The sequence below is a fragment of the Protopterus annectens genome, chromosome 11.part0, assembly GCF_019279795.1.
Source record: "Protopterus annectens isolate FY-2018-M chromosome 11.part0, PAN1.0, whole genome shotgun sequence".
NCBI lineage: Eukaryota > Metazoa > Chordata > Ceratodontiformes > Protopteridae > Protopterus > Protopterus annectens.
The window spans coordinates 955,272,791-955,292,649 of NC_056745.1; the positions used below are offsets into that span (position 1 = coordinate 955,272,791).

The window sequence follows — 19,859 nt, forward strand, 5'->3', positions numbered from 1 at the left end:
GATCATTCTGACTTCATTCCAATGATGCAGACTCATAACACTGCATTTTCTAATGTCTGCAGTATTTCAATTACAAACAGGTGCTGCTGCCTCTAGAAATTAAAAATCTACATAATTGTATCCTAGTACCCCGCATGGATGTGCAGTAGCAAAGCACACCGCCCAACACTCGGTGACATGTATGAATGTTTAATGGATATTCATAGTGAGATCCTTACCGACCTCATGAATATTCATCAGGTACTCAGCACATCACTACATATGAACTTTAAGTGAGTTAAAGCAATTTGTATAACAGTAAAAGGATACAGTTATGCCCAAAGTACGTGCCCTGCAGTTATTCCTATTATGAGGACTTTAATAATACTGCTAAAAGCAAACAAAAGGAATTGGTCAATTTACACCATTTCATCACATCACGATTTCAAATTAATTAACAAAATAATGCATTTCAGGGAAATAATCATTGATTTTTAAAAGAACCATGTAGAATAAGCTCACATTTTCAGTTTGTTAAGCTTAACCAAACCAAAAAAAATGGTGACTTTGCAGTGCTGCCTACAATGGCTGTCTTTTTTTTTTTAAATCCTGTTGTGTTCATTTCATCGCATCGCAATTTCATATTACTAACAAAAAAAAAAAAGAATACGATTCAGGTAAATAAACACTGATTTTTAAAATACCATGCAAAGGTATATTTCTTGAAGGATTTGCAGTTCCTAACAATACTGTAACTGTGTAATGCATGATATTAAGATTTGTCTATTGAGTTAAACAATTTGTATTACAGTGAAAAAAAAATGTATAACAGTACTAAACTGTAAACGTACTACAGAAATAAATATATAACTGTTGACACATTGTTGAAGATATTTATGGTATGAGGCATGAATACTGCAAAATCAAATACGAGTAGAAATGCTGCAATAGACAAGCATTCTTATGAAGAACTCTGTTTAATAAAATAGTAAAAAACTGAGATGAATATGAGGTACTAATTTTCTAATATGGCAATAACCAATGATGTGAATGTAATCAATTGAAGATTTATTCATGGTTGGTGTGGTTTAATCACAAGAGCTAAGCCCTAGTGATTAAACAAAGCCACCTGTGGATAAATCTTCAATATGCCACATACACATCATTGGTTATTGCTATTATACAATGACATTATTTAAGAAAAAAATTACTTACTTTTTTAAATAATGCCTTTGTATAATGGCACCATGGTGTTCTTCCCTGTTGTTTCCCCGATTCCACTGCTTTGTTGATGTACTGTACATGCATACTGGGCAGGGGTGAGGTGCTGTGGTGTTCATTTGCACTCAGTTTTGCATTTTTTTGACTCTTTATTCGTATTTTTTTCTTTTGTATTTTTTTCTTCTTGTTATGCAAGTATTCAAATAAGCAAGCATGCATTGAGTTTATATCCACTAAAGGATTTAGAAGTACATTGTGCAGATATAACACAGATATAAATAAAAATAAAAAAATGCAATTGTTTAATTTATTTTAACATTAACACCAGATTAAGTGAGCAATGAAGTCATCAGATGCATTGCATAGCAGCTGTCATTTTCCTTCAAATGCTTTTTAGTCATTAAGATAAATTGTATTGCCAAATTTTAATTGTTAGTTTAATTAATATAAGTGCTTTATCATTCATTTTGTGTGTTTGCCTACTTTAATGATATGGAAAAAAAAGTCTGACCACTCAATGATACTTTAATGGCTGGACTTTTATTGTTGGTATATTCTTGATTTACAACAGACATGCTGGTAAGGTTGACCAATCAACATGCTCCTTTTTGAATGTTAATGGTCGGTTATTGTATAATATAGCAATAACCGACAAAGTGAGTGTGGTATATTACCCAATAATCAACACAAACACACACACACGCTTACATGTGACAACCAATGTACGTATGATGTTACTGGCAGATCTGCATGTCAGTCAATCATGCATCATTTACATATGACATCATGGCCATTTGGCATGGCAGTCACACAGAGGACACCTTCTTCTGTGTAGTCCGAACATGAGGGGTGCAAGGGTGCAATTATGCCTAAAAATCTTTCAGCATATTAAACTGGTGCTATTCAAATGAATTAGTAACACAAGTTGCTTTCCCTGATACAGCAATAGATACTAGCTAATCTATATGAAGACTGTAGAATCTTGTGTCAAAACTGGAAGGTACATCTCTTAAGAAAATGAATGCTATTCACCAAAAGTACTGCATGGCACTGGCCATTGCAAGCATTGCTTTTATTTAGTAAAGCAGTAGGATAACTGCAAATATTTGGACATCCAGGGTTATACTACAGTTAAAGAGAAGTAATTTGAGAATAGCGCTGCCTGTAGAGGACATCCTTTTACTCATATTATCAAACAGAAACATCTATGAGGTATGGGAAATATTATTAAATTTAATAAAATATAAGGCCTACAAATCAATTACCACAAAGCCTTAGCATTAACTATTGATAGCTGCAAGTGTTCTGAGACTACTTCTCTTATGTGACAGTATTGGGCCTCTTCATTTAAAGTTTAAATTCTTGCATTATTTCTTGATGTTTACTCTTTATTACAATTTCTTTTATCTTAAATGTTTGTTTTATGTTTTTTTTACCACAACTAACAGTAAAAATGTAGAGGTGGAAGTCCAGAACACCAAAAAACACAATAACCACCTTCTGGGAGTGAGAGGATAGTTCAAGGATCAGTCTGTAGTTGTAACCACACAAATTTATTAACGTTTCCAATAAGCAACAAAAGGCAACAAACAATCTCGGTAAGCGCTTTCATCTGAACACATGCAGGACTTTATCAAAACCAAAGTGCTTACTCAGATGCAACATTAATAAAGCATCAGGTGTCATCAATTAACTTCCATACATAATAAACCAGTTAAAGCAACATTACAAAATATGTAACATTGAATTTATATTGATGATAAAAACTAAATAAGAAATTAGAAGTATATAAATATTGGTTAAATACCTTAAAAATATTTATAATCAAATATTACAAAACTAATGCTCTTTCTTTTAAAATTGAAATTAATGAGGTATTCATCCCAGGGGGCTGTTTGCATTAAGTTTAATCTGCCACTTAAATTCACATTTTCCTGTTTATTAGACCAATTGCCTCCTCTGATGTTGATACCAATAATTTTCACTATACCAAACTTAAACCCCTTATGTGTAGAACATGATTGTGTGTGTCTATATAGGGCATTGTTGACTTTCTTTGTCTCTATAACTTAAAGGTGTTCATATATGCGTTTACGTAAGGTCCTCTCAGTTTTACCTATGTAAAACCCATTGAAACCCTGACAGACACTCAGGTAAACTAAAAACCCTTACTGTCACAGTTGCCCCCAGCAAGTTTGACCAATTGAGGGGGCCTACTCTACCCAAATCTGTGTCTCGTTCATCACGTAAGGGCAATGCTTACATGCCCCACATCTCCTAGTTCCTTTCGTAAAATTTTTCTTTGGAAGTGTATGTTCTAATAAATATTTAATATTGTGTCCCACTTTATAAGTAAACAAAGGTCTACCCTTACTGTCAGAGTTGCCCCCAGCAAGTTTGACCAATTGAGGGGGCCTACCTACCCAAATCTGTGTCTCATTCATCACGTAAGGGCAATGTTTACATGCCCCACATCTCCTAGTTCCTTTCATAAAATTTTTCTTTGGAAGTGTTTGTTCTAATAAATATTTAATATTGTGTCCCACTTTATAAGTAAACAAAGGTCTACTCCTTAAATGGTGGAATATCTCATCATTCCCTTCTAAAATAACCCAATTCTTAGCCATTAGGTCCTGCACTTTATGGCCAAAAGAACCAAATGAAGTAACCATAGAATGTGAAAAATTACAACTGCTCTTTTTAACCATTTTGTTCTCCACTAAGTTCTGATCTAGTAGGAGGACAAAGTTAGTTCCCCATCCTTCTAAAACTTCCAAACTAATTTGTTGTACCCATTCCTCAGGGTAACCTCTAACTACAAACATATATAGTAAAAAACCTAGTTCTATTTTAAGATCTACAAGAGAGGTACACATTCTAGCCCCTCTGATCGTCTGCCCCCTTACAATATTTCTCTTTACATATAGGCAAGGATTGCTGTCAAAAAACAGAAAGCTATTGGAGTACATAGGTTTCCGAAATACTCTAGAAGTAAAGACACCATGGGACATCTCTAGTGATGGTGACATCTAAGTAGTCAATAGACTCAGGGGAAAAATTGTGAGTAAACTTAAAATAGTCACACTATTAAGATAACCCGCAACATTGTCAACCAATACAGTGTCACCTTTCCACAAGACAAAGATGTCATCCAAATAGTGCAGATAAATCTTCCATTTACCTGCAACACCTGAATTAAAAACATATCTGTTTCCTCATGAGCTGAATCCCATCATTACCCCTTTTAACTGTTTAACATATTCATTTTCAAAGATGATATAATTATTGTGAAGGATCCTGTCCATCACTTCCATAACAAAGGTAACAAGAGCCACATTCAAAGATGTATAGTTCATAATAGCTTCTAAAAGTAATTCCAAACCAGTGTCATGGGGTGTAGAGCTAAAGAGATCTACCACATCTATTGTTAGGAATCCTGTTGTCTCACTGTACAGTTCTTGTTTGATCCTGGATAAAAAAATCCCATTAATCAGAACATGTATAATGGGACGTAGTGTAACCTTGAGTAAACGGTCAACAAAAATCCCAAAGAAATAAATGGAACTGTTGTGTGGTGCCACTATAAACCAGTAAGGGGGATGTGTGCATTCTTATGTACCTTTGGAATACCGAATGCTGTAAGGATAAAAGGGTGTTCATTTTGTAGAAAGTTGTAACTTTCTTCATTAATAACTCCCTGTAACAAACTGTCTTCCAAAAAATAACTGTAATTTCCTGTGTGTGATGCTAATCTCATTCTTGGACACATTTTCCTATTTTTCAGTGTCACAAAACATGCTGGAGATATCATTCACATAATCATTCTTATCTACCAATACTATCCCTCCCCCTTTATCCGGCTTCATAACCCTGATGTTGTCAGTCTCCCTTATGCTACACAGCAACGAGGTCTCATTCTTAGTGAGGTTATAATATTTGTCTTTGTGGGTATGATGTGCCTGGTAAATCTCCCTGGCACAAACTTTCTCAAAACCCAAGTGTGGGGTGCAGGGGAGGATTAAAAATACTTTCCTTCTCAACTTGTTCTTTACCAGGTCCTTGTTGTCATTACAGTCCTTAAAATCATAGATTCAACTTTTTGATGTAAAGTTTGAACTCAGCACATCCACAATATCTGTGTTCCTACCTGGAACAAACTTAAACCCCTTCTTAAATAAAGAAAAATGGGTATCTGTAATGACACAGTCTGTGTAGTTATAAATGTTGGTACTTTTCTGTTATCGGGGCAACAGCTGTAATGACAAACTCCATTGCTACTAAAACACTGCTATTAAATAAGCTACCAAAAAGATAACACCTACACTTGCTAAGCAATTACAGATTAAGGAATACTAATCTAAAAATGATTAATACATTTCATAATGGTAAGACATTTCACTCAAAGCCCCAGGTTGTACTTTCATTTAAAAAAGACAAATACATCCAACTTAGCAATATGCGACAACTACAGCAGCAACCACATTTCATTTCTCCAACCTTAAACTGTTATACACACAACTACATAGCTACTAAACATCAATTACTTCAGCTGAAACAGTTTGTCACAACCATAGGAAAACAATGCGAAGGCTAGTATCACCAAGAAGTGCTGCGTCTGATTCGCAGTAGCAAACTCCATCTTACACCACCCATCCCTTGCACACTTTCAAAAGATTGACAGTGGAGCATATGAGTCAACATGCATTCAGTGATGACAGTAGAACCATATACGAGTGCAGGCCTTTGAAGCGATTAAACATGCAATCAGTGATGACAGCAGAAATAATTAACTGAAAAACTGCACTACTGCTAGTGATGTACTAACGATTTTTCAAGTTCTCAAATATTAGCTTCAAAATGGTAATTCTAAAAGTACATTTACAGGGGAAAGGTTACACACATGTAGACATTCGAGTACAGTTCGGCAATATGTAAAAACTTAGGATTTATCGATCAAACTGCCCACAAAAAAAGTGTGCGTGGGGGAGCACTGGCCACTCCTCCCTTATGGCAACAGTGTACAATTGTGTATCGTTTTTAAGTAAAAAAAAATTGGACTACTTAAACTGGTTTTATGAAAGGTCAATACACGGTATTTTTTCTCTACTTATATAAAATGATTGCCACCTCGTGCTAACCTTCCAGCAGCTCATTACAGCTGTTGCCCCGATAATGGAAAAGTACATAAATGTTAAACCCCTGGGAACTCAAAAGTTTACCCTTAAAACATAAAATAATAGATTTCCCTTGCACTGAGTTACTCAAAACCTGTTCCCCTTGCTGCTCCTCCAAAAATTCCTGTGACATCTCTGTATCTGTCCCTTCGGGGTCTGTGGTTGACCTAAAAAATTCTGTCTGTTCCTGTTTCTATTTTGAATTCTTTCAGATCTATGTAGAGGTGGATACTCTTGGTCAAAAAAACTCATCAACATCATTGTGAAAATTCCATTGTTTTCTCCTAGTCCAACCTCATAACTACAGGAATCCAAATCCAACACTTGGTTAACATTTCTATTAACGTTTATAGGGGGCCCAAAGTAACTTTTAGAAAGGGGATATGCCTCTTTTTGTCTGTATTTCAACTCATCTCTTTTAAGCTTTTTTTGCTTCCTAAGTACATTTTCTTTAACTTGCTGCTCAATCTTGTCAAAAATATTGTCATATTTATTCTCAAAATTGGAAGAAAAATTATCATAATTTAATATTTCATTATTCAAAACATTAACATCATTCAAAAACTCTTTAATTCTGTTATTGTTAATCCTTATGACAAAATGCAACTGTTCAATGCTGTGCCTATCAAACTTGGCAAGTAGTTCATCTAATTCTTGTTGACCAACAGGGATTCTGTTTGGAAATTTAGACATATGGAGTCCTTTGGGAATACTTTGCACTGTAATACATTCAGCAAGGTATGCATTATCAACTTGTAAATTACATACCTTGCTCATTTTAGATTCAAAGGTTTGTAGACTGTTATAAATGTCCATTGGCCTTGCAGGTTGCTCTTCGTGGAGTAACATTGGTTCTTTAATCAACCATTGCTCAAAATGAGTAAAGTGATTAAAATCCTCAGCGTTTCTCCCTGCCCCTTGCCCACAAGGAATACTACTCATGAACACTGAACCAGAAGTCCCTTGACTATTTGAAAGTTCTCCACCACCTAAAATGGAAGTTGTTGCCAGCGTTGACTGTGGATTTGTAACAAGGGCTGCTGGGAACTGTAGTATATCCAACGTGTTTTGGATTTGCTGTTATTGCAGTGTCATAAGCTTGATAAGCTGGGTTAAATTCCCTTTGTCTTTGTTCACAGTGGTGTTACTTGTAGAAACTGCACCTCTAACACCAGTCTGGCTTAAATCAGAGCTGCTCTTAGACTTCATAGTAAAAAATAAAGATGAAAATCAAGGTAAACTACCTCCGTAGTAGCCCTTCTGTATGGTAAACCTCTGAACTCCCAAAACACTCCAAAACAACCACAACTAACAGTAAAATCATAAAGGTGGAAGTCCAGAACACCAAAAAACATAATAACTACCTTCTGGGAGTGAGAGGGTAGTTCTAGGATCAGTCCGTAGTTGTAACCACACAAATTTATTAACATTTTCATTAAGTAACAAAAGGCAACAAACAACAGTCTCGGTAAGCGCTTTCGTTTGAACACATGCAGGACTTTATCAAAACCAAACTGCTTACTCAGATGCAACATTAATAAAGCATCGGGTGTCATCAATTAACTTCTACACATAAACCACTTAAAGCAACATTACAAAATATGTAGCATTTAATTTATATGGTTGTTTAAAACTAAATAAAAAATTAGAAGTACATAAAAAATACTGGTTAAAATACCTTAAAAATATTTTTAACCAAATATTAACTAATACTCTTTTTTTTTTTTAATTGGAATTAATGAGAGGTGTTCATTCATACTGGGGGGGATGTTTGCATTAAGTTTAATCTGGCACTTAAATTCACATCTCCCTGTTATTAGACCAGTTGCTTCCCCTGATGTTGATACCAATAATTTCCACTATACCAAACTTATAAGGTAAGGTCCTCTCGGTTTTACCTATGTAAAACCCATTGCAACTGTGACAGACACTCACGTAAACTAAACCCTTACTGTCACAGTTGCCCCCAGCAAGTTTGACCAATTGAGGGGGCCTACTCTACCCAAATCTGTGTCTCATTCATCATGTAAGGGCAATGCTTACACGGCCCACATCTCCACAACCATGCATCTCATTATACTCCAATTTATACTAAATTGTAAAACAACCCATTAGCCTGTTTGCTTTAATTAAATAAATTAAACTGTTAACATCTCATAAGAGGTGTATGTGTACTTTAAGCAATGCTTTTATGAAGTGTCTTATGAGATGTTAATAGGTTAATTTATTTAATTAAAGCAAATAGGCTAATGGGTTGGTTTAAAATTTGATATAAATTGGAGTGGAATGAGATGCATGGTTGTAAAAAGGTCTGAAGAAGTGGTGTGAACAGCACCACAAAAATGCTTACCTACAAAAACAATAAAAATCTTTTATTTTTGGCAAGTATTGTGACTTCCTTGGCTGAGGTTTGAATCGCTGAGTGATTTTGTTGTTTATAGTACTTTGGATACTTATAAGCGATTCATTAACACTAACTGTGACCTTGTGGAACTGTATACTTAAGAAATTACCTGCTTTTTACACTTAAGGTAAAGGTGAAAATGTAACCGTTCATAGAGAGTTAACTAAGCATATGGTCCAAGAAACCAATGAGAAGCCTAGCTCAATTTCCAAATTGCATGAGAACACTGTTTGATTAAGTGACTTGCTTCAGAATGACATGGTAGGCAAATGGAGGTTGTGGGAATCAAACAATGGACTACAGAAAGCAGCTGGTTTACAGCTCATAGTTTTATTTTAGTGCACTAACTGCCAGGGTATCCTGTGTGCTTACTGTATGGTATGGAAACTTGAGAATATCTCTTCAGTCAGATTTTAGTTAAGCATTTATTAATAATTTAGATTTATAATACTCAAAAATGCAGCTTTTAAAACATTATAAACACTTTCCATTTGTGACACTTATTGCATATTGACATGTTTTAACATTGTGGCTACATGTTAGTGTTCATTTCCATTCAGGAAGGAACAGGATACCTTTAAATTAATTGTTCTGTGGATACGTGTCAGAACCTTTAAACAAGGTAAGAGAAAAAAAAAACGGCATTCATTTTCTTTGCAGGACCTGTTGAGAATTTTTCAAATGTATCAGAGCATTTAAGGCTGAGATATTCATATTGCTTAACGAAGTCTGAATTAGTGCTATCCTTGGCCAATATTAAATTAGACCAGTTTGAATTGCATTTTTATTAGATCAGATCTAGTTTATTAAGACAAATCTGTCAGCCTTAAGTATTGCAGTTTTCAAGGAAAAGTAACAAATTCCCTGCATGCTTTGCAGGTGAATAAATACAGGTACTGTTTACTTAGTTAAATACTTGACCATTTTTTATGCCTGCTGCTAAAGAAATGATTAGGAATTGTTTGTGTTTTCTGTTTGAATATATATTAACAAAGTCTGTCAACAAAAAGTTATTAGAGAATGTGATTTTTAATGTTCTTTCTCAGTGCATAAGAATGAATATCTTAGTAATATTGTTAAGATCAGAGGATAACAAATTTGCAACAGAGTACTAAAAAGTCGGTATCTCTAAAGTAACTTTAATCAGAAAAAGGTGGAACATTGTAAAAGGAAAAAAAGTGCCCACATTCAGTTTCTTTGCAAAGGATAACACAAATTAGGAAGATTTATAATTAAATTTAGATTGGATAAGAAGGAAGGGGATTGTCTGCTAGCTTGTAATACAGAGTTTACTTGTGTACCACATGACATATCCAACACTAGAACTGTATTTTCTTAATCTCATGCCCTTATATAAAGATGAATTAATTACCATTTGATTTATATAAGCATTGGTGAATTATGTACCAGCTATTGTGGTGTAACTATATGAATACTAAAATCTGAAGCTTAAAAATATACATTTATGAATAAAAAGGGTTTGATGTGTACAAAAATTGAGCAATTGATTTTGATTGAAGCCTGTTGCAGCAGACTGATCACAACCCAGTATACTAGTATTTAAAACAGTCATGACAGCTTAGTAAAAATTGCTTCTTTTTTCTATTTAATTTAATGACATAGAGAATTATGATCAAATAATCAGTTATTACCCAATTTCATATTGCTTTGAGAAATGAATTTGAAGAAATATAACTAAATGAAATCGTGGTTAAAAACCTGATAATAACTCGTAATACATGAGGGTGTTTAATAGTGTTGATACATTGTTAGTATTAAAAAAAGTGTAGGAGGCTTTAATATTTGTAACACATAAAACACTTATAGCAAGTTTCCTCCCATTACCATACAAATGGCAGCAAGAAGCCAGTTGTATCTCTTATCACCAAACACATGTACAAGCTATTAGGCACTTTACTGAACCTCCCTATTTATTTGTATGGCTGCATGAAGTGCTTTGACAGATGCAGTTTGAGGATCTAGAAATCCTGCCTATTTTTTTTTCAGTCTTTTCTGCCTTCTTAAATTTTAAGTTAAATTCTTGCTGTTTAGTTAAAAACAGTTGTACCAAGAGAGGCATTATGAGGAAGAAAATGAATTTACTTCCATAGTTAACTTTAAGGTACAGTAGGCCAAAGTTCTTTGTGCATAAATGTAGATAGGTCAACTGGCATCCTGTGCAGTTCCCCAAAGTGGTGCCCCCCCCCCGCTCAAATTTGTGAAGCATAAAAATAGGTCTTCTTAAAGATGAAGACAAAAAAACTTAATCTGCTCTGAAACTGGAGCAAGTTGCTTCCTACAATTAAACCATCACGCCCACACTGAACACTTCACCACATCAGCCATAACCGCAAATGCAGTATCAACATTCATGTATGAAACCATAATAGTCTCCCAGTTTCATAAAGCAATGCCTGTGCCGAACTTCCACACTATTAGCAGCTGCAGATCATGCCCCTTAACAGTTTGCACAGCTGCCCCCTTTGCCCTGTCCTCATCGTGGCACTGACTTTGTGGAGGTTAACACAAAATCAGAAGATATGTGTTTGTGAAGTTGTATCTTTAACATCTTTTAATGTGTTCTTAGAGAATGTGCAAACTGTACATTAAACCTTGATTGGAGAATGAACAGTCTGCAGCAGAGTGTTAATGTAGAGGTGATGCCTACTAAAAATCAATTCTGCTGCTTATGCTGCCGTGAAGCTTGATCAGTTGAAATGCTAACGGTCACCATTTTATTCTTTTGCTAAGGGGCATTTTGAGGTTTAGTGGGCATAAAATGAAAAGAAAACACTAAAATAAAAAAAAAAAAAAGAAAAATGTGTGTGAGTGAGAGTGCAAGAGACACAGATGGACACATATGGAGACCATTCTTATTGCAATAGGCAGTCCATTAGCATCTTTATGTTTTAAAATAGAGGTATGAAACTCTTAATGCTAGGCATTATTGGCTGACTATATTCATTATTAACCTAGAAAAGAAATGTAGAGCAGAAAGCATCAAAACCAGGGATTTTGTTTTTCTAGTTAGAGGGAGATTTTCGGAAGAGTTGAAATGCTTTGCATTATATATATATATATATATATATATATATATATATATATATATATATATATATATATATATAGACCTATGAGGATGTGTTCCTTCAACAAGCTGGCTGTTAAAAGCTGTGTGTGTTTTTTCTCTGTGTTTGTCTATGAATCTATCTGCATGTCTCTTTCTGAATGTCTGCGTGTCTGAGTTCCTGAATATTTATATATATATATATATATATATATATATATATATATATATATATATATGTGTGTGTGTGTGTGTGTGTGTGTGCGCGCGTGCATATAGACATTAAATACTTGCTTAACTTATATTTTGGAAGTAAAGTCTTTCCTGCAACAAAAGTTACATATGCTACAGTAAGCTTGAAACATTAGATGAAGAAATATTTTACATTCAAAATATAAAAAATAAATAATATATAGTAATTAAAAAAGTACAAAACGTGCATGTGTTATTTCTACAATGTTGTTTATTATTGTCTGCTTAGAACTTACTTTTAGCCGTGTTCTGTGAGTGTTTTTTTTCCATTTTAGTACCTGACAGAATGTCTAAAAAATTCCAGTACAGCATATTCTATTATTTAACATAATCTGTGCTTTGCATACTCTCGTGTCTGAAAAGTAATATTAATTGTTTTTTTTCCTAGAATGCAAACCCTGTCCTGCTGGAACAGAGCCTGCTTTAGGTTTTGAGTATAAATGGTGGAATATATTGCCTTCAAATATGAAAACTTCCTGCTTCAATGTAGGGAATACTAAATGTAATGGCATGAATGGTGAGTAAATGCATATATTTTCTTGCTTCAAAAAGTGCAAATGATAACCTATTTCTGACGATATACTGCAAATAAAAATGATGTAACATTTTTTTATTTTTCATGCCGGGGATAATGTAGAAAATGGAGATCATATTTGCTTCTTATTCTTTGATGTATATTTCACATTAATACATTATTATCTTTGTCCTGTATCCAGGTAATACCATTTCTGTCTTCACCATTATCAGGCAGTCATAATTAAACTGAACTGATCAATACAAGTTTAGCTGTTAGTTTTGTGTATTAAACAGTGATTTCATTGTGGTTTCAAAAATTTAGATCTCTTGATTAACTAGCGATTTCCTTACCATAATATTTCATACTTGTGTAAACAAATCAGAATTTTTTTTTTTATTTAACAGATGTAATGTCCCGATTATAGGTTCATAGGTAGGTACTAGGCTATCTGCCTGAAGGCATTTATAAACCTAGCCAGAATGTGTTGGCTTTCGCCACCCCCTTAGATTAGTTCCCGGTGCCTCTGTCCAGCAGAGCCACTGAAGTGATCCCCGGGGTAAACTTTCTGTTTCCCATCCACTCATCAAGGTTTCTCTTGAAGAGTGTTAGCGAGGAGCTCTGCCTAATGTAGACTGGAATCTTGTTCCAAAGCATGGGAAGTCTCTGGGACAGGAATCTATCCCTCCAGCATGTCCTATTTATTGTTGTGAGGTTTAGACCCCTAGAGCCTGTGGCTCGAGGGGATAAGGTTTGCTTTAGGTGGAGCATGTCCATCAATTCTGGGTTGGACATGGCCTTGTATGTCAGGCAGAGATCACATCTGAGTAGACGGTGTGCAACCGAGTACAGCTGGAGTTTCTTCAGTCAAGCTGCATAGGGCATCTGTTTGAGGCCAGTGATCCTCTTGGTGAGGTACTTCTATGGTCTTTCCAGCTGTTGCAGGTGTCTTGTAAGGTACATCCCAAATGGGGCGTTGTACTCTATGTTCGGTCTGATGAGTGATGAGTAGAGGAGCACAATGACCTCTTTTGATCTGGATGCGAACTTTTTTGTGATAAGGTGGGCCATGTAGAAGGATTTTCTAACCACTTTGGCCATGTGATTATCAATGCGGCACAGTGGTGCAGTGGTTAACATTGTCGCCTCACAGCAAGAGGTTCTCCGGTTCGATTCTCGGCTGGGGTGCCTTCTGTGTGGAGTTTGTATGTTCTCCCTGTGTTCGCGTGGGTTTCCCCCGGGTACTCCAGTTTCCTCCCACATTCCAAAGACATGCATCTGGAGCATTTCTCCCGGGCCTCCGCTGAAAACAGGCTCTGTGGAACCTAGTCGGACATTCCCGGTCAAAAAATGTTAAATAAAAAATAAACAAAAAATAAAAATAAATAAAAAAAAGGAGAGATTACTATCTACTTGGGTCCCCAGATCCCTTATTATGTCTTCCGTATTTAGGGCACTACCACCTATGTGGTAGTTTGTGGGTACTTTGCTTTTTCCAAAGGGGATGACTATGCATTTTTTGGCATTTAGCTTGAGGCCATGATTTTGATAGCAGGTATCCGCCTTACTGAGACCCTTTTGGAGGATGTTTGTGTTAGCCAGAGGGTCAATTATAGCCCCTAGTTTGCAGTCATCTGCAAACTTGGTCAGCCATAGTCCTCCTGTGCTTGCCTGTACCTCTGAGAGGTATATTAGCAGATAAATCTCTGGGTACCTTACCTGTTAAAGGAAAACTCCACCCTAGAACAAAAAAAAAAATGTCTTTTTTCACTCTATTTTTGTTTCTTGACCTATTTTAACACCTCAGAATCACTCTTAAGTGCTTCATTTGTAATTTTAGCCTGCTTTCCACAACATGTCTACCAATGGGGCTTGATGTATCAACGTGATCTTGTACTCCCTCAAGCCTTTCTCTTTCCCATAATACTTTGTATCACTCATGCCAGACATAAAGAAGTATCTTTGAATTCCTATGCCATTGACATATAATGGAATTTGGGAGGATCACTGTTATTTTCTTTACCTTCGGTAAAAGGACTGCTTCTTTTCTGTCCCTAATCACCCTCATTTATGTTTAACTCAGACCTTGATTTACACTATACTTAGAAGTTATCCAGCTACAGCCAGAAAAATAACTAAATTGCAGGTCTTTGTTTAGTGTTGTCTTTTGTAGTTCAAGAAATTGAGAATCCCCTCCCCTGCACAACTGCAGAGGTGTTAAAACTGTCACTGCCCTGAGAGACCCTTGCAGTATCAATTCCTCAGACTACAAAAGAAAACCCTGAATAAATGTCTGCAATTTAGTTACTTTTCTGGCTGTGGCTGGATAACTTCTAAGTATAGTGTAAAACAAGGTCTGTGCCAAACATAAATGAAGGTGATTAAAGACAGAAGGAAAAGAAAAATAACAGTGACCCTCCCAAATCCCATTATATGTCAATGGCATGAGAATTCAAAGTTACTTCCTTATATCTGGCATGAGTCATACAAAGCATTATGGGAAAGAGAAAGGCTTGAGGGAGTACAAGATCATGCTGATACATCAAGCTCCATTGGTAGCCATGTTGTGGAAAACAGGCTGAAATTGCAAATAAAGCACTTAGAGTGATTTTGAGGTATTAAAATAGCTCAGAAAACAAAGATATAATGGGAAAAAAAAAACAGTTTTTTAGTTCTAGGGTGGAGTTTTACTTTAAAGAAGTAAATCTCAGATATGTAGATGACACCTTTGTGACCAGTGGTCTCCCCGTGTGGATAAAAGTCATACTCCCAGAAAAAGTGATAGTGGACCCTTTAGGAACAAAATACTGTAATTTATAACATATTTTGTAACAGTTCGTTGATTAACTTTTCTTTTATATTTAAAGTGAAGTACATTGACATAACAGAGTTCCAGAAAGAGTAAAGAGCCTAGTCTCATAAACACAGATAAAAGACATAAAACAGATCCATGTAAGGCACACGCAGACAGCTCATATCAGTTAAGTATATTAAGCCTTTGCATTTGAGTCTGCATTTTCGCATCATCACCACACCCCACCACCCTCATACATACTATGTTTATGTATTGATACTATACACACACAAAAATGAAAACAATGCAGTACCTTGCAGAGCTGGTAAGAACTTTAACATACATTAATATGTATAATGGCAAATTAGAAGACACTGTATGAATCTGTTGTAAGAAATAAACATGGATGGGCATTATTGGAATAGAAATAGAACTGAAAATAACACAGATATTTGCAGGTTTCACTTGACTAAAAAGTCCTGTAGTCTCTCTCTCTCTCTCTCTCTCTCTCTCTCTCTCACACACACACACACACACACACACACACACACACACACACACACACACACACACACAAAAAGCAGAATAACTGGTGGTACACACATTTAGCAGAATATTTTTTAATATAAAGTTAGGCACTTTCATCTTTCAAATTGCAAGACTTTCCATTGTAAGCCATTTTGTTAAATAACTAAAAAAAACTATCTGACCAGCACTTATTATGAGGAGCATCAGTTATTACTTGAGTTGGTTTCAGATCCATTGCCAGCGTGACTCTGAGTAAGTCACTTAATCAGACACCTCTCCTGGGCTGTGTCTGAAAAAGGTTCATGGAAGTCAGTGCTCTACTCTGAAAACAAATACAAATAAAATAAATATATTAAAATAAAATAACGTCATTAGAATTATGAAACCTGACAAGGGCAGGGGAGTTGTTGTTATGCTGCTTATGGATTATGTTGCAAGTATGCTCTCTTTAAATGAAATCAGATTGTTGTACCATAAAAATGATTTTTGGTTAGAGGACTTATTCCTGGAAGGAAGAGTTAACCATTAAATGTATAATTGCCTGGGGGGGACCAAACTTAGATTACCTAACATTTTTGGCATACCCAAGGTACATAATTGCCTTTAAACCCCTCTCTTATGACCTATAGTGATGGCTCTAGAACTGAGCCATTAGCCTAGATTCTTGACTGAAAATTGAAAGGTTGTTTGTATACATTTGTACACATTGTAAGAGATTCTTGACACTTTTTGGATGATATTGGGGGAATTATTTTGAGGAAGTGTTATTTGTTACCATGGAGGTCAAGAACCTCTTCTCCATAATTTCACATTTGAATGGGATTTCTTGGTTTGAGGAAATGGTTTTAGTATTGGTCCAGGGTTAGTTACAATTCAGACATTGGGATCCTTAAAGATGCATTGGAACATATATTGAAAACACTTTCCTTACCTGTTTGGATGAATTTTACCATTAGGTTAAAAGAGAAACAATGAAGGCCTCTTATTTATTTATGTTAATCTAATCCTCCTGTATTGGGAACTTCATATTTTATTTTCGCTCCAAGTTTTTCAACTACTGCAACATTTATTTATAACTTTTCAATTACATTTTTGTTTTGTGGAAATGACCAGTTTATTTATTAGAAGAGTTCACAACTTTTTTGAATGGAAGAACTGAATTTTCAAATTTTACTTATAAAAATTCTTATGACTGCATTGAATTTTGAGACACTAGTATTTATAAAATTAAAGCGAACAAGTGTTTTCTTCTGTTAGTTTTAGGAAAGAGACCTTTTCTAATAGTTACTTGCATTTTCAGAGTGGTCACCCTTACAAACAAAAAATGGATGTAGTTAAAGGGCAAATGGTCCGTGTTTCAAGGTTGGTGTCTAAAGAGTGTGAATTTTACAAACAAATACATTATTTAATTGAGTTGTTTAAAGAAACGGGATACCACATTGCCTTGCTGCACCAAATAAAACAGAATATTATAACAGATAGGGAGAATAAACTTAGCCCAATCCATAAAGGAGGAGGATTGTTTAAACCTTGGGAGGCCAATAGGGATGTTCAGTGTCAGAATTTTATTTTAACATAGTTGATAGGAATGTCATAGGTTAAGAACATCACTGGAACACATCATTCCACCCTCTTCCATTTTGAAAACATTAAAGAGATTTTGGGACTAAATCCATGTTACACCTGTAAAAGAGCAAATAATTTTATAAGCATGTTACAATATGGTAAACCTAGGTGCTACAATGAGAATGGCACTAGAAAATGCAATTTTTGTAGTCAATGTAATTTGATGATGATATTTTTAAAAGGATTTTATGTGTCACCAAACTTCTCAAAGCCAATTCTGACACTAGAGTTTGTATGTACATTGTCACTTGCCACCTTTGTGGTATATTTTATATTGTAAAAACTGAGTGCTGGTTACGTGATCTTGTGTACGAACATGAATATGCTATAAGAGTGGGTCATATTAGCTTAGAATGCTTGAATGCTTACAAGTTTTTATGTACTATATTACAGAAAATTTAAATGGGGCCTTTTGCAGGTAACTGGGAAGATTAACTTGAGTATAGAGAACTTTGGTGGTAAGTACAATTGGCAGATAGTATACCACCTGGGCTAAATATTTCAGTTAACAGTACTTGTTTGCTGAAAAAGAGAGCTTTTAACCGTTAGGAGGTTTATGATTGAGTGATTTACCCACTTTTAAATGGGGATTATTGATGATTATATTGAGATGATTATTAGATCATAATTAGATCATTGACATAATTTTGCACTGTGTTGTTACTTTAATATTTTTCAACAACTTTTAAAACTTTTGGAATGATAATATATATATGTCATGTTGTGAATTAAGTTGTTAGTGATTCTGTGTTTTTAAACAAATGGTTTAACAGGTCATAAGTGCTGGTCACATTGTTTATTTTAGTTATCAGGCTGGCTCACAATAGGAAGTTATTCTGATGAAGTCTTGCAATTTGAAAGATGAAAGAGCTTAATAATTTTATATTAAAATATTCTGCTTGGATGTGTGTACCACCAGTCATTCTGCTTTTGTTTTCTTGTTTGTTTATTAGTTTTTGATTTAGAGAGAAGATGAGTGGTTGTTCTCTTGGTCCACTCATTGTTTTTTATCAGTAGTCTCACAAGTCATTTGGTAATTAGATAGTACATAATGCATGTATGTTACGTTATGTATATAGAGAGACAGAGAGAGAGAGAGGGAGATTGATGTTATCCTGTGTTATAATAGTTAAGCTTCATGCAGTTTTACTGTTACAGAGTCAGAGTGGATTGCATCCTTTAAGGGATGCCATGCAATGTGTAGCACTTTTAGTAGTTCAGAATGGGGATATTACCATTTCACATTGTCAGAGGCCTACTCTTCATGTCAAGATCTATGAGGAATGGTTGGCATACCTTATGCAGTAACCAGAAGATATGGCATCTCAAGACACCCATGAAAAGTGGCTTCTTATAAAGTCATCATGTTGTCATTTATAAGCTGTTGTCATACTTGAGTTGTGTGGCAGTTATTCTGACTTAGGTCAGTAAACATATGTATTATCCTTGCCATATTAGAACGGCAAATTATGTTTTGATCACAACTGGAACCTTAGTTAGGGTATCTCCTCTGTGCAAGTATTGCCATAGGTTAGAGTAAATCTGTCTTTGCTCTGAGTTCTTCTATTAATATTTATTTTATAATTTTTCAGGCATATAGTAATGTAATAGGATTTGTTTATTTATTTGTTTGCATTTTGATAACCATTTGCAACCACCATGTGCTAAAATTTCCTGTTGCATGGAGAATATTAAGATTATCTCAATTCCAACAAATGAAAAAAGAAAACTAATAACAGTCATAAGTGGAAAATATAAAGGCAAGCCAGGCAGTTCTTTCAAAGCTTTAATAAATCCAAAGGTAGCCACAAATTATACATATATCCACAATAACAAAGAAAAGTGCTTTCATCTGGTGAAATCTTGGGGATTCCAGGATGAAAGCTCTTATCTTTGTTATTGGGGCTATATCTATCATTTGCAGTTACCTTTGGATTTATTAAAGATTTGTAAGAGCTGTCTGGCTTGCCTTTACATTTTCCACTTGGGACTGTTTTGAATATTAAGGTTATACCACTGACAGACAGACAAAGGCATATGACAAGATAAGTACTGTGAAGGTTTTAGAGCAATTATTTTCTACTTAGTTTTGTAAGTTTAACACAGGTACGATTTGAAGGATCAAAACGTCTTACAGCACATAATTATAGTTAAGTCTAACATCAAATATGAGCAATCTAGACTTTTTGAAAACCATAAAGCTCATGTGAGTCAAACCATTGTAACTCTGTAAAATAGCAATGGCCAACAATAACTAGCATAGACAAAATGATTGAAAGTAAGCTATGTTAAATAATTTA

The 19,859-nt window shown here is 35.0% G+C and overlaps 1 protein-coding gene across 3 annotated transcripts in view; it reads left to right on the forward strand.

Annotated features, from left to right (window-relative positions):
• ELAPOR2 (endosome-lysosome associated apoptosis and autophagy regulator family member 2) overlaps positions 1-19,859 on the forward strand; it is a 1,439,853-nt gene that overhangs the window by 935,692 nt on the left and 484,302 nt on the right. For all 3 annotated transcript variants that reach the window (XM_044088347.1, XM_044088349.1, XM_044088348.1), the window contains one exon: positions 12,486-12,614. In XM_044088347.1, coding sequence (XP_043944282.1) covers positions 12,486-12,614 — 129 coding nt within the window. The remainder of the gene's footprint in view (positions 1-12,485; positions 12,615-19,859) is intronic.